General features: G+C 44.9%; 1 protein-coding gene and 1 pseudogene across 2 annotated transcripts; both read left to right on the forward strand.

Annotated features, from left to right (window-relative positions):
• On the forward strand, nt 1–26,374 carry LOC310786420 (FYN-binding protein 1). Its single transcript, XM_083647628.1, has 16 exons — nt 1–123; nt 5,927–6,641; nt 7,977–8,151; nt 9,321–9,376; nt 9,736–9,773; nt 9,915–9,946; nt 10,891–11,044; nt 12,439–12,601; nt 14,366–14,528; nt 16,471–16,487; nt 16,916–16,979; nt 17,196–17,244; nt 18,977–19,139; nt 24,973–25,006; nt 25,092–25,129; nt 26,074–26,374. The coding sequence occupies exons 1-16, from the start codon at nt 121–123 to the stop codon at nt 26,100–26,102; spliced, it is 1,893 nt and encodes a 630-aa protein (XP_083503754.1). The 5' UTR covers nt 1–120; the 3' UTR covers nt 26,103–26,374.
• On the forward strand, nt 2,858–3,358 carry LOC310786483 (large ribosomal subunit protein uL11 pseudogene; annotated as a pseudogene). Its single transcript has one exon. The product of its transcript is annotated as a large ribosomal subunit protein uL11 pseudogene (transcript).
• Nucleotides 26,375–27,144: the final 770 nt, after the last annotated feature.

Consider the following 27,144-nt stretch of genomic DNA (forward strand, 5'->3'; position numbering starts at 1 on the left):
ACAGTAGTCTGCAGTAGGTTTAGATACAGTACACTGCAGGGCTGGATACGGGACAGTGACTCTGGACATGGAGCGCTTTGCTTTCAGCTGAGAAAAATAATCTGCCTCTCTCAGGAAAAGATGGTAAGAAATCTGACAAGAAGTCATTACTATGTGTTTTTTTTCTCTCTCTCTCTCTCCCTATAATCAACAGTTGGGGTATATTGTTCCACGTCACCTCTCACACTCTTGTGGCTTTGCTTCACACATAGCGCTCTCTTTACAGCATTGTCTTAGCTGGTTTCCTTCTCACAGTCAAGGTGTCTATGATTAACCTCGTGTTATAAGCTCTTCTGCTGAAAGTTTTTTCTGTCTCACTCTGCTGGGGTTTACAGCTCTCTCTCTGCGTCCCTCATGAGACAAATAGCTCTGAAAACCCCTCTTAACCTAACAGGCATGACTTCATTTCATGTAGAAGTATAGTATTTTATTTATTTATATTTATTTATTTATTTAGCACATATTCAAACATACAAAAATACTGATAAGTTATCAACAAGACAAGAAATGTGCAAAGTAGAGGCTGGAGACCCGCAAGGGCCTATACGAGGCCTCTACTTGTATAACGTCATAAGTAGAAATAAAATCAGCAAGTATGAAGTAAAATTAAAATTTAACGAAAAAAAGAAAGAAAAGAAAGTAAAGAAGAAGAGTTAAAAACATGTATGCAGATAAGAGATATTATTGATTTAACAGGGTATTGATTTAACAGGGTTTTTAGTAGGTTTCACATAAACAGTTGTGGCATTATGTAAATGTGTGTAGAAATTCCAAAACATCCTCTCCTGGTTGGTGTTTGGTCATGTTTGAACTCTGCAGTCAAACTTATTTATTGCAGTAAAAGGGAACTTGGCTCATGTTAACTGTTTAAAGGTGTCTGTGCTGATGATGAAAGGGAAGCATTATATCACACAATTGCCACGAGTAAATCATTGACACACTCCATGATACTGACATTTTCAATATTTCAATATCTTCTTCATCTCCTCCACAGTTAACTGACCTTCTCTACTTAAAGCTTCTAAAAATATGTTCCTATTTTCTTGGCAAAGGTCAAATTCAATCATGTTTATTTTGATAATTTTCAGAAAAGTATTCAGTACATCAGTCTAGAACCTTTTTTTATTTATTGTTTTACTTTTATATTTTTAAAAACCCATTTGTACCAGCAAGGATTTTAAAGAACAATACCATAATGTATCTCATTGTGCCGTTATTTGTTGTTTCTGTTCTTATGTAATTCTGATGACAGATTTTGATCTTCAGCCCACCTGCTGAGAAACAGTTTAAACATCTGAGAAGGAGAAATGGTTGGCTTTCAGTCAGTGTGTGTGTGTGTGTGTGTGTGTGTGTGTGTGTGTGTGTGTGTGTGTGTGTGTGTGTGTGTGTGCGTGTGCGCGTGCGCGTGCGCGTGCGCGTGCGCGTGCGCGTGCGCGTGTGTGTGTGTGTGTGTGTGTGTGTGTGTGTGCGCGTGTGTGTTGTGGTGCAGACCCAAGCTTTTTTAGTGTTTCCTTTGTCTCATAATATGTTTCTATCAGAGCCTGGTTGATGGTGTCGTTGCCGTGGCGACGGGTGCAGTGAGCAGGCGAGGTGCTGAGGTGTGTGGTCACACTGCACTTCCTGCTTTGGCTTCATGTTACAGTTTCAGGTGTTCGCTCGGCACTGTTTTCCCCAATCTTATTAGAAAAGGGAGCAAGTGGGCAATGTTCTCTGTTTCAAGTTTTGTCCCGGAAGTGATGTCACACAACTGGAAGTGATGTCAGTTATGTCACTTGTGACACACACACACACACACACACACACACACACTGATGATGTCATAGGCATTTGTGACATCACTGATAATGTCATCAGTGATGTCATAAGACTGATGATGTCATCAGTGATGTAATAAGACTGATGATGTCATCAGTGATGTCATAAGACTGATGATGTCATCAGTGATGTCATAAGACTGATGATGTCATCAGTCTTATCTCTTATCTACATCAGTATCTACATCAGTGATGTAGATAAGAGGCACACACACACCCGTGCGCATGTAAACTTACAACACACACACACACACACACGCCAGTAGAGCAGGCGAGGCCACGTAGCAGCCGAGCTGCGGGGGAGGCCGCGCAGGGCGTGGGGCGGGTGGCAGTAATGCAACACTAAGGACGCCAACTGCCTATGAAATTGGGCCAATTTCTAATAGGTTTGATATATTGTTTTACACATATATGACATATATGGTTTTATAGCGTATGTACATTATGTTGAGATCTCATATATCCAAAATAAATGTTAGATAATATGCCGTAAAAGACCAAAGAAGAATCTTTCAGAGTCCCCATGCTAGGACTGAGCACATGTAGCACGCAAAAATGACACAGAGGTTTTTTCAGATTATTTCTGCCTCCAGAGCAGCTCGGGCTCATACTACAACTTTTAACACATTCAGACCACATTATTTAACCTCCTGACCCAGCTATTCATTTTTATACACTGTAGTGGACATTATTGTCTGGTCAAGAACCATGCTATTATGGTGAAACCTGTTGCAGTGTGTACATCACTGATGATGTCATGATGGCTATCATCTGTGGGTATGACATCATCAGTGATTTATGACATCACTGATGATGTCATCAGAATTATGACATCAGACATTGTGACATCATCAGTGATGTCATAAATCCCCCTGCAGAGTCTATAAGTAGGACCGGCACTGTCCTTTAGCAGTGAAGCTGCAATATTAATCGGTAGTCCTGAATCGAGGTTCATCCGACATCCTCACCAACCAAGTTGAACTTACCTCAACCAAGACAGCAGCAACATGCCTCCCAAATTCGACCCCAACGTGATTAAAGTTGTGTCCATGAGGTGCACAGGAGGAGAAGTGGCAGCCACCTCAGCTCTGGCCCCCAAGATCGGACCTCTGGGTCTGTCTCCCAAGAAAGTTGGAGATGACATTGCCAAGGCCACCGGTGACTGGAAGGGCCTGAGGATCACCGTGAAGCTGACCATCCAGAACAGACAGGCAGCGATTGAGGTCATTCCCTCCGCATCTGCTCTGATCATCAAGGCGCTGAAGGAGCCTCCTCGTGACAGGAAGAAGGTCAAGAACATCAAGCACAGTGGAAGTGTGACCTTCAATGAGATTGTGGGCATCGCCCGCGTCATGAGGCATCGCTCCATTGCCAGGGAGCTGTCAGGAACAATCAAGGAGATCCTGGGCACCGCTCAGTCTGTAGGCTGCACCATAGATGGTCGCCCTCCCCACAATGTCATCGATGACATCAACAGCGGCAAGGTTGAGTGCCCATCTGAGTAAACAGGACAAAAAAGGGGGGAAAAAAGGGTCATGAAGACCCTGACTGGCAAGCACATCATCACTCTGGAGATTGAACCAAGTGACACCATTGGAAATGTCAAGGCCAAGATCATGGACAAGGAAGGCATCCCCCCTGAGCAGCAGCCTGTGATCTTCGCTGGCAAACAACTGGAAGATGGACGGACCCTCTCATGACTACAACATCCAGGAGTCCACATTCCATCTTGTGCTCCATCTGAGGGGACGCATGCAGATCTTCATGAACTTTTAACTCCGTCCTCCCTTACCCTGCTTTCACTCGTCCCTTTAAGTTTCAAATAAATGTTGAGCATTCATGGAAAAAAAACTTCTGTGTGTGTGTGTGTGTGTGTGTGTGTGTGTGTGTGTGTGTGTGTGTGTGCGTGTGCGTGCATGCGTGTGCGTGTGCGTGTGCGCGTGTGTGATCACAAATGATGCTCCAAAATGTGGAGCCTTTTTTTTGCGGGGGGGGGGGGGGGGGGGGCGGGGGCATCTGGACCTCCATGGTTTCATCTGCATTTTCATATGAAGTGAGTCCTGATGTCTGCACTACACGGAAATTGTAATTGATTGATTGATTGATTGATTTTTTTTTTTACTGCAATCTGATTTCATCCAGGAGGCGGGGGGGGGGGGTGCCAATCTACTGGGTCTCAAGAAAGCGGTTTATTCCAATTCCTCCCTTAGTTCAATGACCTCTGGTTTGAACTCTGGTTGCACCAAATAACAGCATCCAGATTCTCAGTCTTTAAGGAGTGAGAATGTAATCCAACCGTCTCCAGGAAACCACCCCAACACAGACGGGGGGATTGTTAGTAGAAGGAGATGGGTGTTGACATCCGATAGTCAGCAGTTCCTCATACCTGAAAGCTGTTACCTCCATCTTCGTCGGGCATCCATACAGGCACAATTGGCCATGTCTGTGGGTGGGAAGCCGGAATGAGGGTATGAGTTCTGGACGTATCCTGCCGGTGAAACTCCTCGCTTTAGGTGAAAAGAAGCAGCTGGCGACTGCACATGTATCAGAGGAAGCATGGTGCTAGTCTACAACTCTCCCCAGATCGACAGAGGGTGTGGAGCAACGGCCGGGACAGCAAGGGGAATTGGCCAAGAACAATTGGGGAGAAAACAGAGGGAAATCCCCTCTCCCCCGCCCACCAATTAGCCATTTTTGCCCATTTTAGTCAGCCCTAATTACCTCATCAAAACATCCGGCTCCATTAGGTCACCCACAAGGGTGCTCTTTACACTTCCTGAAAGATTCAGCCCAATCGCACGTAAAATGGCATAGCTGTGGCACACACACACACACACACACACACACACACACACACACACACACACACACACACACACACACACACACACACACACACACACACACGTCTGTCATGTAGAAATGTGCACAGGAGCCTGTGGTACACTGATGAAGGTGTGACTGGTGAAGAATTTTCTGCTACTTTCTGTAGGCTACTTTTGATGTTGAGTCGTTATGTTTCTCGGAACATGTCCTCATAACGAAATGACAGAATGAGTCGATTTCCAATGACAGAATTACATATGAGTGAAAAGTGCGTGTAGGTGATACACCTCGCATGGGACATACACATCAGTTAATGTGAAATACAGCTTGGTTCACTTTTAGATAGTCTCGCTGGCCAGCCTCCTCTCCGGAGTCTCGAGTCTGGCGCCGCAGGTCTCCATAGTGGGTTTGCGATGGGCGGCGCTTAGCGGCAGTGCCATTGGAAAATAGTTTCCAACAATCCAATTTTCACACACTTCACATTCTTAGTATATATTGTAAATATCACTTGTTTTATGTACCTCTGTCGACTCACTGTCCTTGTTTGTTTTAGCTTGCATGGATACCTTTTCCCTGAGTAGGCTACATTGAGAGCAACGTACACCAAAGTCAATTGTGTATTTCTACATACTTGGCAAATAAAGCATATTCTGATTCTCATCTGCCTCATTTCGAGACTTTGTCATTTGTTGCAGGGAAAGTCTTGAAGTAAGAAACAAGTCAATCTTTCTCACCCTGTGTTTAAGACTTGATATTTTAAGGTATACAAGACTGTCATGTTAAGAGTGTATTCCTTGGCGTCTTAGAGTCAGTATATTTTGGGAAGCAGCTAAGGTGCTAAGCTAAGCTGCTTCCCAAAATATACTGACTCTGGATGAAAGAAGTCATCCAGATAAGTCATCCCCCACCACCTTGCCTTTACTTTAAAGAAGTTTCATCTGGTGCAGATTGTTGCATATTGTTGGATGAGGTTTGATAGAGTCACACAGTTCCTGTAAGGATCAAAACAACCAGGAAACTGCACTGTGTATTCTGGCTTTGCAAAGATAGCTGCAGCGTACAGTAGGGGTTCAAGGTTGTGTGTGTGTGTGTGTGTGTGTGTGTGTGTGTGTGTGTGTGAGTGAGAGAGAGAGAGAGAGAGAGAGAGAGAGAGAGAGTAGGAGGGGTGCCTTGCTGTGTGCTGTTCTGCTAGCTTCCTGCTTCAGAAGCAGAGCGGCTGCAGTAGCATCTGTCTCCTCTGTGTTCAGGAGGAGAGTATTGACGTCAAGGTGCTGAGGGCCAAGTTCCGCGGGGGGACCAACACATCTGACAGCAGCAGCTGGGACAGCGGCTCCCCAAAATCCCCCCGGCCTGGGTTCGGAAGAGGAGTCCTCCCTGGGTTGGACAACGGCCTGGTCCGACACAAACTGTCTCCCACCTTTTCTCCGCCTTTCTCTGGAGCGGGCGGGGCGCGGTTCCCCGGGCCAATAAGGGCTCCCTTCGCTCCCAGTTCACACGCTGCTCTGCTTGCGCAGGCTGTCGGCGCTCGACCGTCTCCCTCTCCTGCCCTCAGAGACGCCGCCCAGCCGGCAGACTCCATCAGCGCCAAGCTGGCAGGAGACATGATACAGAACATGATGCTGAAACACCAGGGGCCGCAAGGCGCCAGGCCGGGCCCCACCACTCCCAGCACTGCAAACAAACCCCTCATCCCGGGCACTCCCAACAAACCCCTCATCCCCGGATCTCTCAGCACACCCCTCACCCCCAGCTCTGCCATCAAACCAAGCATCCCGGCCACCGGCCCGGGGCAGGCCCGGCTGATGCCCAGCCAGAGGGCGGTGACGGAGGTGACCCCTCTGAGGAGGCCCCTGCCTCATGAGACCCCCCGGCCCGTGAAGCCCAGACGGCCTCCCACAGTCAACCTGGAGCCGTACATGGGGAGCAGACGAACAGTGCCGCCTCCTCCCAGGAGGAGCGAAGGTGAGAGGCTTTCTTTGGAGGTTAATGCTCAGAGAGAAGTAGGTGAGATCACAGACCCATGTTCATCCTGGGGAAGTGGCAGTGAGACAGTAGACAAAGATTATTTTCTGTTGTAAAGGTTATTTGGGCTTGGCAGAACTTTTAAACTGGCTGGTTAATGTGGGCAACACCCATAGGTGGAGGATTAAAACATGTAGTTTCCTGTCATCTACTGACACCAGCTGTGACATGTGGCCATTTTATTTGTCCCACTGCTTCACTGGATGATGGCAAAACCTCAAAATGAACCTTCCAAACTATTTTCCACAAGATGAAAATGTTTCAGAACATCTGCTGTCTTCAGAGAAAGTGAGGACTTCTTTTGCACTTTTACTATCGGTTGCTTGTAATGTTGCACTCACTGTAAATCAGCCTGCTGAAAAGAGTCAGTAAATTCGGTGTCCACCCGCTATGCCGACCACCCGCAATGCCGACCTTAGGTTTAGGCGTGGGGGGTGGGAGAGGTTAGGTTTTGGGTTAGGGTCTGGGGGAGGTTAGGTTTAGGTGTGGGGGGTGGGAGAGGTTAGGTTTTGGGTTAGGGTCTGGGGGAGGTTAGGTTTAGGCATGGGGGGAGGTTAGGTTTGACGTGGGGGCTGGGAGAGGTTAGCTCCAGCCGGTCCACCGACACGCTGCACGCCGCCTCGCTCAGCTGGTTCTGCTTGTGGGCTATCGGCATTGCGGACTGTCGGCACTGTGGTCTGTCGGCACATAGACGCGGCACCATAAATTCATACATTTTAAAAGAATCAAAAGATCAAAGAAAGGAAGGGGTTGATTCTAAAACAATAAGTGAGATGCCTGCCTTCTCTCGATTACAAAGGAACTGGATGGCACTAGGCTTCTGGTGCTCAAAGCGCCAAACAAATAACATTTGAAAAACTCAACAGCAATGTCTCTTTCCAGACATCATGATCAGGTTACTCAAGATAAACCACAGACATTGTTGTGAGCAGCAACCATCCCATCGTGCAGAAGGAAAGTGTGCATCTAAAGTTACCTTAGCTTAGCTGTAACGTTAGCATGTTTCCTTCTGTGCAGTGAGACGGTTGGCGGGTGTAGTTCGGTCGAAGGAAAAATAGTTCCTACTCATGAATCTGCTCACAACAAGGTCTGTGGGTTATCTTGAGTAACCCAGTCATGATGTCCAGTTCCAATGAAGGCAGACATCTCCGGCCGATATCTCCAAAACTCACAACTTGCAACTCACACCAAAACAATCTTTCAATAGCACTACAAATATGAAGAAACATTTGTATTTTTGATTTTTTGAGTGAAAGATCTCTGGTTCATCCTCAGGTCCTTCCAGCTCTGGAGGCAACAGATTGTCTTTACCTGGTCTTCCAGGACCTGGACTAATGAATCCTCAGAGACCCGGGTTAGTCAGCCCCCTCGGATCTGGAGTAATGAGTTCTCCATGTCTGCCACAACGTCTCAACAAACCCGGCAGTCTTCCGCACCAGCCCGCCTCTGTGTGAGTATTAACCAGTCCACAGGATCTGATAGAACCAGAGGACCAAGTCGGCTTCCCTCAAGTCCAAAGTCAGGCTCAACTCTGGAGGCTCAAGTCCCAAATCTAAATGTAGATTAGCAAGGAAAGTCCATGTCGTTAATGTCAAGTCTCAAGTCTAAATGTAGTCAAGTCAAGTCAGAACAAATCAAGGGTCCATTATCAATTTAATATCTTCAAACTACTTATCTAGGACTTTTCAATGCAATATGGTTTTAGTATGATGAAGTTAAAACAGTTAGTGACTACGTGGCAGAGTTGGGACTTGGATTTGAGACTTGGACTTGAGTCGCACTTAAGTCACCCACACAGTGACTTGAGACTTGACTTGAGACTCGTCCTCAAAGACTTGACTTGGACTTGAAGGTTTGGGACTTGTGAACAATCTTTCTTTTTCTTTATTAAATTGTGTCTTTCTTTGGTGCATTAACATTAAGGAAATGTCTACAAATGTCATCTCTAATCATTGCTGCTACTGTATTCTCGATAAGGAGTGAGGATAATACAGTACATGCTTTGAATTCCTTAGTTTTAGCTATGCAGTGTTCTAAGCAGACTGGATGGCATGCAGCAGACACTCATCCATAGGGACTTGAGACTTGACTTGGACTTGCCCCTCAAAGACTTGAGACTTGACTAATCTTGATAGACACTCCACTGTCCAGGGGACATTGTTAAAATCCTTATTTTTTGCATATAGCCAACTTACTCAGAGCACAATGACGAATGTAACGTGATGGGTGAGTTACAGCTGAAAATCTTTACTATTCATCACACATTTCAGAAATACAGACAATTATACTTTCTAACATGTCACAATTCCACAAGTTAATACTCGAAGATACCTTACAAATAAATCAAACTCCTTAGTAAGTTTTCTTTTCATGCTCACAGAGTCATTTGGTGTGCTTTGGTGGGCCTATTCTCTTTTTTCTTTTTCCACAAAACTTCATTTGGTCATGACTCATGAGTGATATATGGTGAAGAAAACATCTGCATAAATATGTGGGACTGTACTGGTATTTCAAAGTAAATGTCAGTATTAATCATTGCTTTTTTCTTAGTTGCTTGTTTCTTTTGTTGAAGCATTTCAGAGCAGATTTTGTTTAATTTTCTTGATTTTCGGCATGCAGGCAAATTGAAGATAACCAGGACACGTACGACGACATCGGCAGCTTTGAGCAGCACGGTAAGAGCGACTGCATCGTGCTACTGCTTTGCTTCTTACAAATCCACCAGTTTCCATGTTTTGCCACTTTCATCTCCAGTAGACTATATCTAACAGTTCCTGTTTGAGCTGCTTCTTGACTGACATAAATGAGGAGATACCGTACAGTAGTTACCAACATGCCAGAAAAGCATTACCCAAGCTAATCATTCATGATCCTTCAAAGTATGATCCAGTCTCTTTTATTATTCAGAGATTCCTTTTTAAAGTACCGTCATCTCTTTAAATGTTGTGCTATCAATCATTCATTTTTGCATGAGAACATGGGCCTTTTTTAAATGGAGGTCCTGTATCTTGACTTATCTCTAATTCATCCACAGACTCCTGGAGTGACAACATTTCAGAGTCTATGGAAGCGGTGAGGAGATGATGATGATGATGAGGATGATGATAATAATAATGATAATGATCATAACACATATGATATGACATCAGGAGAAACAAAAATTCATTTTCCCACCATTGTAAATTAACCCTCTCTGTCGCCTTTCTCTCGCAGGGCAGCGATGATGTTTATGACTTTATTGATGAGTAAGTACAAACATTTCTACCTCTCCAATTGTCAGCCCAATGCATTATCTGTCGTTAAGGGATACGTTTGTCAATGATTTTGGACCTACAGTATTCACCTTATGTAGCCCCGCCCACTTGACCCATTGTGTCACGACCAGGGGCGGACTGGGATCATAATTCAGGCCGGGCATTAGATACCAAGCAGGCCAGGCTGATACGGGCCGACGCGCGTGCCGGCGTCCGAAGGGCGGCGCCGAAAAATTTGGGCCGTTTGATGCTCAATTTGGGCCGTTTGAAGCCAGATTTGGGCCGTTTGAAGCCCAATTTGGGTCGTTTAAAGCCAGATTTGGGCCGTTTGAAGCCCAATTTGGGCCGTTTGAAGCCAGATTTGGGCCGTTTAAAGCCAGATTTGGGCCGTTTGAAGCCCAATTTGGGCCAAGTCCAATTTTATAATGAGATGCACCCACTTTAACCCTGAATGAAGTAATAAAACCACTAGTAAACCAGTAGGCGGCGCCTGGCCTGCTGTTCAGTGAGTGGCCTTTTTTTTCTTTTTTTTTTTGCAGGCCAGGCCAGGCCACCGGGCATTTGCCCGACGTGCCCGATTATGCAATCCGCCCCTGGTCACGACTTCCTGTTCAAAACGCCGGCTGTTTTACTTGCTCAAACTAGACTGACTCATTTGGTCAAACCTAGTCTGACTCACATTATGAGTCAGACTAGGCTTATGAGTCACAGGAAGCGTAAACACAATCAGAACTTCTGATTGTGTTTACACTTCCTGTTAGTCTCTCAAGCCAGACTGTCTCTTCTACATAAGGTGAATGAGTGTCTTCATGGACCCACAGACAACGTTGGCTCCAGAGTCAGCTATAATGGTTGAAACAGCTGTGTATTCTTTTGGTATTTATTGGGAAACAGGTGTTATGATAGTCATTTTTCATTTCACTGTGACTTTAAAGGGAGCAACTGGATTTGATCCGGAGTCCCACTGAGTTGAACCAGAGTCACACTGAAAATAAAAGCCAGAAGGAAGTGAAGAAACAGCAGGAGCAGGAGAAGAGAGATCAGAAGGAACGTCAGAAAAGAGAGAATGAGCTGAGGAAGAACTTCCAGGTAGGGAACCGCAACGTCCATCCTACCAGACATACTCTCAGGTCCGGCTCCTTCAGAGGAAACATACAAAATACCACTGCTGATTAGATGCAGTGGTAGTTTAGGCCAGTGATTCTCTAACTTTTTCCACATCAAGGACCCCGAAACTGACACAAATTAGACCACGCACCGCCATCTGATAAGATTTTGTCCCAGGCTCCCCATCTGATAAGATTTGAGCTTTTAGAAGTTTTATTACAGGAGCAACATTTCTGCACACCTCAAAATGACAGGTGCGTCGGAGGAGGGAAAACCCGACTGAATCCAAAGAAAAGAGAGCTCCCCGCACACTTTCTCCACTTGCAAAATAGAGGTTTATTAACAAAAACAATAATGTTTCGGGTTTCGGTCCAACGACCTTCATCAGAAGAAGAATCTGATGAAGGTCGTTGGACTGAAACGTTATTCTTTTTGTTAATAAACCTCTATTTTGCAAGTGGAGACAGTGTGCGGGAGTTCTCTTTTCTTTAGATGTTTTATTACAGAAAGTGTATGAACCCCATGATGACCAAAATAGCCATACATTCTGCCATTGTGTTACTTATGGATGGAGCTATAGTGAAAATGAATTACTGTATTCTCCTTTTTGCTGGGGACCACCTGGGACCCCCTCAAGGACCCCTGGGGGTCCCCGGACCCCACTTTGAGAACCACTGAACTGGTTAGCTAGCTGCTGACCTTCCATCATCAAGATGGTTATGAAGGAATGGGGAAAAAAGTCATTGGCATTTATACCCATCCCCTAGCCATTTAGTCAGGCTTCGCTCACAGAGTTGGCATGCAGCCTCTCCTCTCTCTCTCCAGGGGGTTTTCATAGTCCACTTCCCTGGCTGGTTGCAACTCCGCTCAGCTGTGCTCCATCAGTAGCTAATGAATGGAGCTCATATGGTGCTGAAACTGTGTTGACTCATTTTGGCCACTAATTAGCCATTTTGCCCCATTTAGTCAGCCCTAATTACAGTTCCTCATTAAAAAAAAATCAAACTGCGTGAGGTCACCTGCAGGGGGTGCTCTTTACACTTGTTGAAAGATTCAGCCTGATCGCACGTAAAATGGCGCTGCTGTGGCTAGACATTTTCTGCTCACTCACACACATAGACTTTGCATTCTTATAGTATCATTTATATTTTCAGCAGAGTTCCTTCTTTGCCACTCAAGTTAGCCAAGTAACTTGATAAACTGGGGTTCTTTAGCTTCGCCCACTGCAGTTTGACTCAACCAATCAGATTATCTTTGCCTCCAGAGTAGCTCTGCCTCGTTTGGAAACTAAAGCTTGCATCTCATTCATTTCTGTAAATTGTCCAGTTAGCTCACAGCTGCAGCTCACACAGCTTTTGCTCCCTGCTGTTCTGCAGCTGCAGGCACCGGTGGAGGTTCTTCACACGGCGAAGGTCCGACACGACTGGCACGCAGAGAAGAAGCTGGACCTCAGTGTGCGACAGGGAGACAGCGTGGAGATCCTCCGGGTGAAGAACAACCCAGCGGGCAGGTGGCTCGCCCGCTCGCTGACTGGCAACTGTGAGTCTCACTGTGAAATTCAGCATGTAAAGAATATGTCAAACCCTCTCCCTAATAAGAAACCCATAAGAAAGCTCGGCACCACGGCCATACAGGTTCTGACAGTAGGTCTAAGTCTAACCGTGGGGCTAACGGAACACCAGAGAAGAAGAGACAGGTTCTGACAGTAGGTCTAAGTCTAACCGTGGGGCTAACGGAACACCAGAGAAGAAGAGACAGGTTCTGACAGTAGGTCTAAGTCTAACCGTGGGGCTAACTGAACACCAGAGAAGAAGAGACAGGTTCTGACAGTAGGTCTAAGTCTAACCGTGGGGCTAACTGAACACCAGAGAAGAAGAAACAGGTTCTGACAGTAGGTCTAAGTCTAACCGTGGGGCTAACTGAACACCAGAGAAGAAGAAACAGGTTCTGACAGTAGGTCTAAGTCTAACCGTGGGGCTAACTGAACACCAGAGAAGAAGAGACAGGTTCTGACAGTAGGTCTAAGTCTAACCGTGGGGCTAACTGAACACCAGAGAAGAAGAGACAGGTTCTGACAGTAGGTCTAAGTCTAACCGTGGGGCTAACGGAACACCAGAGAAGAAGAGACAGGTTCTGACAGTAGGTCTAAGTCTAACCGTGGGGCTAACTGAACACCAGAGAAGAAGGGACAGGTTCTGACAGTAGGTCTAAGTCTAACCGTGGGGCTAACTGAACACCAGAGAAGAAGAAACAGGTTCTGACAGTAGGTCTAAGTCTAACCGTGGGGCTAACTGAACACCAGAGAAGAAGAAACAGGTTCTGACAGTAGGTCTAAGTCTAACCGTGGGGCTAACTGAACACCAGAGAAGAAGAAACAGGTTCTGACAGTAGGTCTAAGTCTAACCGTGGGGCTAACTGAACACCAGAGAAGAAGAAACAGGCTCTGACAGTAGGTCTAAGTCTAACCGTGGGGCTAACTGAACACCAGAGAAGAAGAAACAGGCTCTGACAGTAGGTCTAAGTCTAACCATGGGGCTAACTGAACACCAGAGAAGAAGAAACAGGCTCTGACAGTAGGTCTAAGTCTAACCGTGGGGCTAACTGAACACCAGAGAAGAAGAAACAGGTTCTGACAGTAGGTCTAGCCGTGGGGCTAACTGAACACCAGAGAAGAAGAAACAGGTTCTGACAGTAGGGCTAACCGTGGGGCTAACTGAACACCAGAGAAGAAGAGACAAACAATCCATCATTACAGGAACTGGCTGACCAAACTCATCACTATTCGACGAATTGGGAGCATAGACTGTATGGTTGGGAGTGAGAATGTGTTGAATATAACAAGCTATGTGACTTTTGTTTCCAAGCCCTACTTTGGTTGTAAATTACTTGTAATTTCTCAGTGTGAACCTAAATGGGCAAAAACACAAAGTCAACTTTGCACTCGGGTTTAGAGACCAGTGACACTTGTAGGCCTACTACTAGGTGTGATCACCACCATATATATGCTATATGCCATATATATTCTATATATATATATACAGTATATACTGTGTGTATATATAAAAATAGGTAGGTAGACGGCGTCTACCTTCCACTACACCACTGGTGATCACACCCTCACCTTCATAAAGAGCTTTAACAGATGTAAAGAGTGTGTGTGTGTGTGTGTGTGTGTGTGTGTGTGTGCGTGCGCGTGCATGTGCGCGTGCGTGTGTGTGTGTGCGTGTGCGTGTGCGTGTGTGTGTGCGTGCGTGCGTGCGTGCGTGTGTGTGTGTGTCTCCTTGCCCCTGCGTTGCCTTGCAGATGGCTACATCAGCAACAGCTGTGTGGACATCGACTACGAGGCGGTGAAGCGCAAAGTGCTGCAGGCCCAAGGAATCGACCCGTCGGCGTTACCCCCGCCGCCCCCCGACCCGCCAATGAGCAACAACCTCTCCTACATGCATTCCTCCAATCACAGAGACAGGTAGAACATGTAGCCTATATGTCAACACACACACACACACACACACACACCATATTATACACACTCACACATTTTAATATCTTTATTTGTGTTCACATTTAGACACGAATCCTTGAACACAAACAATAGATGCACAAACACTGAAATCTCAAAACGACACATAGGTCTACACACACACACACACACACACACACACACACACACACACACACACACACACACACACACACAGACACGTACGTTTGTAGTGCTATTTGAGGAACTCCCATCCACTTCGATTGAAGTGACATAGTGCAGAAACAGGCGTTCTGGGTGCAGAATGAAAGAGGTGCCATTCTCCATATTAGAAGCCAGTAGGCTAAACCAGCAAAATGATTTAGAATGTGTTATATTGAGGTCAAATAGTTACATAGTGGCGCGTTAAAGAGTGACTAACACCCTGAACCTAAATCTGTGTAAAGCCTGAACACCTGAAATTGTCATCTGCTATTGGTTGATCTTTGGTGCCGTCGGGTGATGTCAGATGATGTAAAGTGTCTAAAGTGATGTAAAGTGTCTAAAATGTCCTCGATTCAAAGTTCCTGAGCTCCTCTTTAGAACAGATATAGTAGTGATCTTTTCCACATTATTCGAAATGGAGACAGTTCACACTCGACTTTTTTCCCTGGAAACATTAATGAGAAACAAAGTGCAGAGACAACATACAGTAAAGTCAAGTCAAGTTTATTTGTATAGCACATTTCATACACAGAGGCGATTCAAAGTGCTTCACATAAAATGGTCGACAGGAAAAGAAAAGAAAAGAAGAGAATAAAATTGACATTTAAAAGCATCACAACAAAACTTAAAAAAAAGAGTATAAAAAGTGCATTAAGCAACAGGCGCAGCAGTTGCAGAAAGAGCTAAAAACTTATAGAGGACTCATTGGGTTTGCATAGTAGCTGTCAGCAGTTAAAAGCGACGGTAAACATAAAAGTCTTTAAAAATAAAATAAAGTCAATAAAGTCAGATTCCTCTTCTCATGGTGAAGTCCATCAGTTTATTCACCTTATGTTCCAACACAGTAGTCAGCCAGTTACTTCCTATTGTGTTTACACTTCCTGTGACAGTACAGTATTAGCATAGATCTTCTATTACTATCTAGATGGGTCACCGCAGGCTCCACCAATTCTAACAAATGGTAGCAGCAAGTCTGCTAAATGGTCACGTGGTCACCTCTCCCCTGAAGCGTTGTGAGAGGACTGTGCCTGGTGACGCGGGGTTACCGTTAGTGCTGACCTAGCAAGCTCACTTGAAATAGAGATCGTGAGTTCCCAAACTCCACACATACCACACGTATAAACATAAAGCTGCCCGTTGTTCGCTCAATACAGTTGAAACTAAGATATTCCATTAAAAAAAGTAATTTTTCTAGCCACAGATTTAGCTACTACATTAAATTACTGCTACTGCTTAAAGATGTCTCCCAGACTGGATTTATTTCAGATGTTTCGGTCTCACAACCTTCTTCATAATCTGCTCCGAGGGCAGCTGTTATTATTTATTTTTATTTTTTAAGTATGCGCACACCCATGGAGAATCGCAGGGAGCCTTAAGGAGCCCTAATGACTTGCAGCTGACAGGATGGGATGGGATTTAAAATACCGTACGATACAGAAAAGTAGGCTATAATACTTCAGTAAAAATGTACTTAAGTAAAAGTAAAATTACTGACTTTAAAAAATACTCAAAAAAGTACAAGTAGACTACACCAAAAAGCAAGTCAATTACAGAAACAGAGTAAATGTAATTAGTTACTTACTTCCACCCTTGCCCTTACCAAAGAGTTTAAAGTCATATTCAGTATATATATCAGTCTACCTGTAAACTATTTGTTGCCCGGTGGCATTGCTTTTCTTGGTTTCCTCCATGTTGATATGTTTGTGTTTCCTCTTTTTTGCAGTTTCGAAGAGGATGACGGTGAGTGACACCGCAGCTTCAACACCTCTGTCGCTTCAATTTAGGACAATCTCAATATTTATTTCATTGCATCTCTGTTCAACAGAGATAACTAACTTAAAGTTGGGACCACTCTAAAATTCTTCGGCAAAGATTCATATTCTTTTGTACCCTCCATATAAACAAAGAGACGAAAACTAAAAACATTTCAGCAATTTTTTTTTGTGTTACTTTTACAATTACACAAAACAGTTTCAGTTCTTTCTTTTTCAGAAAGTCTCTTTTTGAAAAAAATATTTTTTAACACCTAGCTTTTATCTTAGCTTTAATTTGATCTTATGATATAATAACTTTGGTCATAACCAAAGCATAATGTTTTTGGAGGTAATTACACACAATCATTTTACGTTGAAAATGTGTAATAATATGCAACTTTTTTCTCCTCTCAGATGATGACTATGATGATGTTGAGGCATTACCTTTGGACTTCCCCCCTCCACCTCCTGAAATCAGGTATCTGTCCAGATCTGCTTCACTGAAAACGAGCGGGACCTGGAAATTATTGTTTGATATTGTGGGCTGGGGGATAAAATTCATTTACTTTTACTTACTTTGTTAATTCTCTGGTAGGAAACTGGGGAAAGTGTGTTGTTGCGATGGATTAGCTTTAAGCTGCTTTGTTTTGCTTTGGCCAAAGAAAATGAATAAATCATCGCCATTTTGTTTCAGCATCCCGGTAGATCCAATGGTGGAGAAGGAGCTGAAAAAGAAGTTTAAGGTAAATATTTCACATGAAAACAGTTTAGCAGCCTCTTTCGTCTTTCTCCTTTGATTGATTTTGTTAACAGAACTTCGAGAGACATGAAGTAAAAGTTAAACTTATTGACAATTGCTCTTTACAGTAGATGTTTTACCAGTAAGGCTAAACAAATGTTTATAATTGTTCCACTTTTATATACACTTCTATGCAAAACTCTTAGGCACATGTTGAAAAAAAATCCATGAAGCAAAGATGCTTCCAAAAATAATGAAATGAAAAGTTTCTAATTATTATTCTAGTCTTTTGCACACTAGGCCTGTATATCTATTATTAGAAAGACTTTTAATATTTTTTGTTTTTTTTAATTATTGATCTATATTCCATAAATGCAGTTTAATTGGCAACAATGTTACTATTTAGGGTAACACTATAATAATTACACACTATTAAGCATTAGTTAAGTAGCCTATTAGTAAATAATTCATCATTTATAAAACATTGTTAATACATTATTACTAAGCATTAGTAAGTAATTCATAAACAGTTATAAATATTTTGTTCCTGATTAATAAGCTAATCTATAATGTATTTAACAATTTAATTTAATTTATAAATGCTTTGTAAGGCATAGATAGTCCTCACTTTAGATGACTGTACTTAATCACAGTACACAGTACTTAAACTGTGTACTTAATCTTATGACTTGCCATATGGGACCTAATTCAAACGATGCACATACACACATTTTACCTCTCACACACATGAGATGCTTACGCATGTAACGATAATCACATGTGAGAGCGTAGCAATGAGGAGACAGTTCTTTTGATCCAACTGGTCCGTTTATTTCTTTTCCACAATAACGTTACAGAGTAGCTTCTCTCGTTGCTAAACACAACAACTTAGTGCTGGTTGTAACCTGGAGCTACATAAACTCTTTAATCTCGCAAGGCCCCCTCTAGCCTCAATCTTTAAAGGGCCCACGGACACTAAACTGTAAATGTCTCTCCATAGTACTTTGTGCATCCACTACATATCCACTATTGAAGAAGAAGAACTGGACGGACAAACCCGTCTATTTGTCACAAGACAACCCACAACACATGCATGCGGCCAGCCACACACGATGAAATATAGTCTCTGCATTTATCCCATCCAGGCTTGTCCTTCCTCCGGGGGGCAGCCAAGAGCAGTGGGTAGCTTTCTTAGTGTACAGCGCCTGGAGACCATCTTGAAACGTTGATGTCACTGGTCAGACGACGATCTTCTACATGTTTTTAGTGGGGGTCTATACCGATGTTGTATGGAGGAACCCCAGGGGAGCATGGGGAGAACATGCAAACTCCACACAGAAAGGCCCTTTTGATGAGATAGCCCACCTGGGATTGGGCACTGAAGACATGGGGGGGGGGACGACACACCCTCAGCGCCCACAGGCAGGAATCGAACCCAGGACCTTCTAGCTGTGAGGCGACAACACTACCACTGCGCCACCGTGCCCCCACACCTCAATAACGTGCCCCAAACCACAACATGATTTTTTATCAATGTAATCACATTTTATTAGGTCCTAAGAATACCTTTTAATAATATAGCCTAATGATTTTTCCTTTTGTGCAAGTAGTTATGATTTTCTTCAAGTAGAAACTCTTGGATGTGATGTCAAAGTCCCAGGACTTGGACTCCTCCCTGTTAAGTCTCTCCAGATAAGACTCCTGTTTAGATCTTTTTATGTCCCGGTTGTCTCCAGTTTGAAGGGCCGCCGCACATCCTGCACGTCATGCTGGTCGATCCCAATGGCGTCGTCAAGAAGCTGGGGGCGAAGGACCTGCCCGTGGCTCAGGGAGAAGTCCTGGACGTCATCGAGTTCACCAGTGACAAGAAAGCTCTCTGCCGCAACCAGTATGGGAAATGTAGGTGAACTTCTGTCTGCAGCCTCATGTCCCTTTAACCTACAGGCAGTTATACATGAGCAGCTTTTTAGGACGAGTGAGCTGGGCAATAAGGCCTGTCGTCTGTTGATGAGATGATAATTGACTAATGGAGGTGTAAAGTTTTGCCTGCTGATCAGAGAGTTTCCATGTCAGCAGAAGTTCGCAGGTTTGATTTCAGCAGCAGCCATGTGTCCAGTCAAGACACTGAGCTCCAGTCTCACTAACATTGTCAGAGTCAACTTTTTGGTCAATTCTGCCTTATATAGATAGGCCCTACAGGACGCTGCAACACATTCTCATTCAGAGAGCGTCCTATACCGCCGCTCTGTCACACACCTTGTGTGTCGGATGTTAGCACGGTTCCCTTGTGGGCAAATAATATACGTCCAGGGGCGCACCGTTAAACAAGCATCGTGCACCTGTTGGGGTGAGGCAAAGGTCAAGTTACACCTTGGGAAGTGCAGGCTAGGTTTAGGCATTGAGGAGGGGCTCTCCACAGGTTGGGTTTAGGCAATGAGGAGGGGGTCTCCACAGGTTGGGTTTAGGCATTGAGGAGGGGGTCTCCACAGGTTGGGTTTAGGCATTGAGGAGGGGGTCTCCACAGGCTAGGTTTAGGCATTGAGGAGGGGGTCTCCACAGGCTAGGTTTAGGCATTGAGGAGGGGGTCTCCACAGGCTAGGTTTAGGCATTGAGGAGGGGCTCTCCACAGGTTGGGTTTAGGCATTGAGGAGGGGCTCTCCACAGGTTGGGTTTAGGCATTGAGGAGGGGCTCTCCACAGGTTGGGTTTAGGCATTGAGGAGGGGCTCTCCACAGGCTAGGTTTAGGCATTGAGGAGGGGCTCTCCACAGGCTAGGTTTAGGCATTGAGGAGGGGCTCTCCACAGGTTGGGTTTAGGCATTGAGGAGGGGGTCTCCACAGGTTGGGTTTAGGCATTGAGGAGGGGGTCTCCACAGGCTAGGTTTAGGCATTGAGGAGGGGGTCTCCACAGGCTAGGTTTAGGCATTGAGGAGGGGGTCTCCACAGGTTGGGTTTAGGCATTGAGGAGGGGGTCTCCACAGGCTAGGTTTAGGCATTGAGGAGGGGGTCTCCACAGGCTAGGTTTAGGCATTGAGGAGGGGGTCTCCACAGGTTGGGTTTAGGCATTGAGGAGGGGGTCTCCACAGGCTAGGTTTAGGCATTGAGGAGGGGGTCTCCACAGGCTAGGTTTAGGCATTGAGGAGGGGGTCTCCACAGGCTAGGTTTAGGCATTGAGGAGGGGGTCTCCACAGGCTAGGTTTAGGCATTGAGGAGGGGGTCTCCACAGGCTGGGTTTAGGCATTGAGGAGGGGGTCTCCACAGGTTGGGTTTAGGCATTGAGGAGGGGGTCTCCACAGGCTAGGTTTAGGCATTGAGGAGGGGGTCTCCACAGGCTAGGTTTAGGCATTGAGGAGGGGGTCTCCACAGGCTGGGTTTAGGCATTGAGGAGGGGGTCTCCACAGGTTGGGTTTAGGCATTGAGGAGGGGGTCTCCACAGGCTAGGTTTAGGCATTGAGGAGGGGGTCTCCACAGGCTGGGTTTAGGCATTGAGGAGGGGGTCTCCACAGGTTGGGTTTAGGCATTGAGGAGGGGGTCTCCACGGGCTAGGTTTAGGCATTGAGGAGGGGGTCTCCACAGGCTAGGTTTAGGCATTGAGGAGGGGGTCTCCACAGGCTAGGTTTAGGCATTGAGGGGGGGGTCTCCACAGGCTGGGTTTAGGCATTGAGGAGGGGGTCTCCACAGGCTAGGTTTAGGCATTGACGAGGAGGTCTCCACAGGTTGGGTTTAGGCATTGAGGAGGGGGTCTCCACAGGCTGGGTTTAGGCATTGAGGAGGGGGTCTCCACAGGCTAGGTTTAGGCATTGAGGAGGGGGTCTCCACAGGCTGGGTTTAGGCATTGAGGAGGGGGTCTCCACAGGTTGGGTTTAGGCATTGAGGAGGGGGTCTCCACAGGCTAGGTTTAGGCATTGAGGAGGGGGTCTTCACAGGCTAGGTTTAGGCATTGAGGAGGGGGTCTCCACAGGCTAGGTTTAGGCATTGAGGAGGGGGTCTCCACAGGCTGGGTTTAGGCATTGAGGAGGGGGTCTCCACAGGCTAGGTTTAGGCATTGAGGAGGAGGTCTCCACAGGTTGGGTTTAGGCATTGAGGAGGGGGTCTCCACAGGTTGGGTTTAGGCATTGAGGAGGGGGTCTCCACAGGCTGGGTTTAGGCATTGAGGAGGGGGTCTCCACAGGCTAGGTTTAGGCATTGAGGAGGGGGTCTCCACAGGTTGGGTTTAGGCATTGAGGAGGGGGTCTCCACAGGTTGGGTTTAGGCATTGAGGAGGGAGTCTCCACAGGTTGGATTTAGGCATTGAGGAGGGGGTCTCCACAGGTTGGGTTTAGGCATTGAGGGGGGGGTCTCCACAGGCTAGGTTTAGGCATTGAGGAGGGGGTCTCCACAGGTTGGGTTTAGGCATTGAGGAGGGGGTCTCCACAGGTTGGGTTTAGGCATTGAGGAGGGGGTCTCCACAGGCTAGGTTTAGGCATTGAGGAGGGGGTCTCCACAGGTTGGGTTTAGGCATTGAGGAGGGGGTCTCCACAGGTTGGGTTTAGGTATTGAGGAGGGGGTATCCACAGGTTGGGTTTAGGCATTGAGGAGGGGGTCTCCACAGGCTAGGTTTAGGCATTGAGGAGGGGGTCTCCACAGGTTGGGTTTAGGCATTGAGGAGGGGGTCTCCACAGGCTAGGTTTAGGCATTGAGGAGGGGGTCTCCACAGGCTAGGTTTAGGCATTGAGGAGGGGGTCTCCACAGGCTAGGTTTAGGCATTGAGGAGGGGGCCTCCACAGGCTAGGTTTAGGCATTGAGGAGGGGGTCTCCACAGGCTAAGTTTAGGCATTGAGGAGGGGGTCTCCACAGGCTGGGTTTAGGCATTGAGGAGGGGGTCTCCACAGGTTAGGTTTAGGCATTGGGTAGGTGGTATTTTAGGGTTAGGTATGGGGGGAGGGTTAGGCACTGGTAGCCACTTGGTTGAGGTGAGGTTTTGGATATGGTGGGGCTGTGGGAGGGGGGGGCTTATGGGGCGGACCCTAGGGTCTCCCCCAAGCCTTCCCCTGGAGACCTTAACCCAGTGGTTCTCAACCTTAGGGTCGCGACCCTAAATGGGGTCACCTGGAATTCAAATAGGGTCACATGATTTTTTATTTGGATCAAAATCTTTGAGATTATAACTTTAAATCAGGATTCTGAGAATAAAGTCAGAATTCTGAAAATAAAGTTAGAATGCTGAGTTTAATGTCAGAATTCTGAAAAAAGAAGTCCGAATTTTAAGATTAAAGTCCGAATTGTCAGATTAAAGTCAATATTCTGAGGGGAAAAAGACGCATACTGTTACATGTGACATCACTGACGATGTCACTGATGATATTATCGATGGTGTACCGCAATTTGAATGTTGCAGGTCCCTAGATTTTTGTGACGTCAAAATGGGGTCACAAGGCAAAAAAGGTTGGGAACCCCTGCCTTAACCCATGACCAGGGAGAGGGAGAAGGTCTTTTCCCGTTGGAAGACCAGCGCCAGTTCCAGCCCATAACCCCACGGCGTAACTTGACCTTTGCCTGACCCTCGACCAGGTGCAGCTGCTGGGTTAAGTAGTATTATAAATTAAGCTGGAGGTTGTGGGGGGGACAATAATAAGGCACAAATCAAGAACAAAAACTGCAATAATAGAGTAATGCAAATAGGGTGTTAATAAAAGTCATCCACAGCATGAGTAGCAGCTGTCTTTGTAGTATTTTCTGTTGCGAGGGCGACAGTTTAGCCCAGTTGTTTGAGATAAGAATGCAGTTTTGGTCTTACTCATTTATAAAAGTCCATCTGTGGCACAAACGAGCCCTGGAAAAGAGTTCTGAGTAAGCAAACAGTCCCTCCATCAGCACAACTGCTGCTATGAGACTGATCCACGCAACTCATCAACACATACGTCTATCTATCCTACACATATCCTCACCTACCTGACAAAATGAGGTTTACATACAATTTGCAAATGTGCTGTGAAGCAGATTTGCACTCGGTTAGTGAAGTTGATTCATGCTCTTCTCTGACCTGAACCCTTCCTGCTCTCTCTTAGATATTCCGGATAAGAAAGAGTTTTCTCAATGTAAATGACAGATGAGTGGGCGTGTCTTAAAATACAAGAGTTTTCTCAATGTAAATGACAGATGAGTGGGCGTGTCTTAAAATACACCTTCAACATCCAGTACAGTATGAAGACATCTCCCTCGGAGATCAGCTGTTTGGTACAGATCATGAAGCCCAGGCCATCCTCACAAGAAAAACAACATTGGTTGATTTTGAATTAATACATTTATTTATGACAGTTGTTAAAAAACACACAGTGGACAGAAATCAATACACCAGTATTCAAATTGTCGAGGAATTAAAACACAATAAAGTCCATGACTTGTTTCCATTGTGGTCCTCGTTTGTAAAAACAATCAGAGTCAAGCGCATGCGTGCAGACAGGGCATACGCCAGAGTCGGGAGCTGTAACCAGGAAGTAGCGGCGACCTCTGGCGGTCTTTAACGTAACAACAGTCTGATATTGAAATAGCTCGCTGACAAGGGTGAAAGGGTGATATGAAACTTCCTCATCTTTCAAGTGAGAGAGGTTTGTGTCCCGACGTGTTCAGTTTTTAACCCTAACCCAAACCATAACGCTAACCATAACCAAGTTGTTTTAGTTGTCTAAAAGTTAGTCTCGCTGGCCAGCCTCCTCTCCCTTCCGTCCGAGGAGTCTGGCGCCGCGGAAACAGGCAACAGGGATAAACCCTCCCCTGCTCTACTCTGCTCTCCCATTGGAGCGACTGTTTCGGTGGCAGCCGGATGTCCGCTCCAGGCTTATTACAAACTCTGTCATTGGCTCCGACCATGTCAATCAGAGCGCCTTCCGCTCCCTCCTCCCTGTGTGTCGCTGTAAATAGTGCCCTGCCGCCTCAGTGAAAACAACAACGCTAACTAGCTAGCAAGCTAACGGCAGAAACCTACACGCTAGCTCGTTGCTACACGCTGAAAACGGCAAATTGGATTGTTGGAAACTATTTTCCAATGGCACTGCCGCTAAGCGCCGCCCATCGCAATCCCAATATGGAGACCTGCGGCGCCAGACTCGAGACTCCTCAGACGGAAGGGAGAGGAGGCTGGCCAGCGAGACTATCTAAAAGTGAACCAAGCTGTATTTCACATTAACTGATGTGTATGTCCCATGCGAGGTGTATCACCTACACGCACTTTTCACTCATATGTAATTCTGACATTGGAAATCGACTCATTCTGTCATTTCGTTATGAGGACATGTTCCGAGAAACATAACGACTCAACATCAAAAGTAGCCTACAGAAAGTAGCAGAAAATTCTTCACCAGTCACACCTTCATCAGTGTACCACAGGCTCCTGTGCACATTTCTACATGACAGACGTGTGTGTGTGTGTGTGTGTGTGTGTGTGTGTGTGTGTGTGTGTGTGTGTGTGTGTGTGTGTGTGTGTGTGTGTGTGTGTGCGTGCGCGCGCGTGCGTGCGTGCGTGCGTGTGTGTGTGTGTGTGAACTCTGAGAGGAAACTGAACCATTTTGACAGATCAAACAGTTTCTAAATCCTCAGATTCCCTTTCTCTCTAAGTTTTTGTCTCCATTATTTCTGGTTTGCCCAGGTTATGATTACCTCTTTAGTATTTTAAATAAACAAACAACACCAAGCTGCAAGAAGTATGCAGAAATGTATATGCGATTATAATAATCATTCCTTTCTCACTCCTCACAGTTGGATATGTGTCCAGATCTCTGCTGCTTCAGATGTAAGTCATGTTAATATGTCATGTTAATTATGTTAATATGTGTGTGAGTCCTCATCACTTTAACAGCCTCAGTGTTTCTTTACAGGGAAGGAGACATTTATGACGATGTCGACTATTTTAACGGTGCGTATTCTTTGGCTACCCTTTTTTTCATAATTCTTTTTTAATGTATACTAGAAAAATTCTTGCATTTGCTTATATTTTTGTATTTAGCTTGAGGATTTAGCTTTCTCTCATAATTGTTTTAATCCTATGAATCAGTGTGACATCACGACAACAAAAAAGTACTTCCGGGTGCGTCTGCAGCAGAAACTAGTATGAAATAATATGCACTATGTATGTAGTGGTAAAGTTGTGTGAACTGTCACAGTTTTAAAATGTGTGAATTTAGTAAAAAAAAAGTATGCTATTCCTTCAGACTTTGAACTAGACAGTTCAGTGAGTCACCACTTTTAGGTATCTATATCACTTGAATTCAAATTTAATTTATCTTTTTTACTGTTTGAAAAATTGCAGTTTAATTTCATACTTTTTTCAACCTTTATAATGGCCCTATGGAGCCAGGCTTGAGTGTATAATTGAATAAGAAAATAGATTACTTGTATTAATAAATGATTGTAGCTTAATAGCTTAGCTTATAGTTGTTCTAGCTTAAAATAGTTATTTTATTCAAGTTAGACTCAAGAAAATAAATAATTAATGTGAACTAACTGAGTAAAGACTACTAATGAATAATTTATGTGAACTAATGATTTTGAGTAAAGACTACTAATGTAAACACAATATGTCTACTGCATCTAATGCAAACGAACGGCAGTTGCACCCAGAAGTAAGCTAGCCATTCCGTTTGTCCTATAGTAAGTAGGCCTAATAAGTTATTAAAGTTAAAGTTGTGGTGACACCAGTGTGATTAATATGTAATTATTGCTGCTGTTCTTTTTAAACGAGGAGTAAACTCCGTTTTTAAATATCCACATCTGAACCAGTGTTAAAACTCCTGTTTTTAGTCTTGGCGTTTGATGAAGAATGAAAGCATGATTCTTTCTGTTCTCTTTTCTTCTCCTCAGACATTTACGACAACGACTTAGTCCAGTGACACCTGAAGACTAAAGAATAAAACCGTCACACACACACACACACACACACACACACACACACACACACACACACACACACACACACACGCACACACACACACACACACACACACACACACACACACACACAGATCTGTGCTGAGAATAACAAACTTGTATGCTATATAGAATAAGAGTCATTTGACAAACTGCTACATGAATACACTATCAGCTTTGTTCATTGCTTGGTCTGTTTTGAGATAATTTAAAGAAATAAAATCACTTTTTCTGCTGTTTGTCTCCCAGTTTGAATCTGAATGCAGTTGAAGGGCTGAACCCAAGCCACTGGGTTAATTCCCACAGGTGGCATAGATGTTCAGTTCTGTTGGGTTCTAGAGGGTAAACGCAAGTAACCGCAGTTTACCCACCTCTTTGAAATGAGGCAGAGAGTTTACTCATCTAGTTTCAGATCAACTGTATCAATCAATGAGGGGAAGCAAGGTAGGTAAACTACTCAACTTGGATAGTTTACCCACCGCTGTATTACCACTACACCCCTGCAGGGCAGGGCCGGTTCCAGAACCAGATGACTAAGGGTGCATCCAAGATAGGAAGGGGTGCAGATGCCCGGCCGAAGGCCGGGCCCACTTGGGTGGCCGGCCGAAGGCCGGCCGCCCGAAAAATTTGACATGTTATTTTACTAAAAATAATGCATTTGACCATCATTTCAAGTAGAATGATACCACCCAAGCAAGAATATTTCAAGTGTTTCAAGTGCTTTACTGAAATATTTGGACCATATAATGATAATACAATTATCTCAACCTTAAAAGGTTACATATAGGTGCCAAAAAGCCATAAAATCACATCAAAGAACAAAGAAAAACAACAACGATAATTCAAGTTTAAACAGTAAGTGTGCAGCTGTAGCATTTATTTAAAAAAAAAAAAAAAAAAAAAAATTTTTTTTTTTTTTTTTTTTTTTTTTAACTTTTCAACTGAGCATGCAGACAATTAAAATAAGGGTGCAATGCATGCTTTTGCACCCCCGTAGAACCGGGC

This window comes from Poromitra crassiceps (assembly GCF_964638095.1).
Source record: "Poromitra crassiceps genome assembly, chromosome: 12".
In the NCBI taxonomy this organism is placed as follows: Eukaryota; Metazoa; Chordata; class Actinopteri; order Beryciformes; family Melamphaidae; genus Poromitra; species Poromitra crassiceps.

Excerpts from the sequence above, each read along its gene's own strand:
- LOC310786420 (XM_083647628.1), top strand. Across the intron at positions 11,045-12,438 it reads AGCTGAGGAAGAACTTCCAG|CTGCAGGCACCGGTGGAGGT; the intron begins GTAGGGAACCGC and ends GCTGTTCTGCAG. Across the intron at positions 25,007-25,091 it reads AGATCTCTGCTGCTTCAGAT|GGAAGGAGACATTTATGACG; the intron begins GTAAGTCATGTT and ends GTTTCTTTACAG.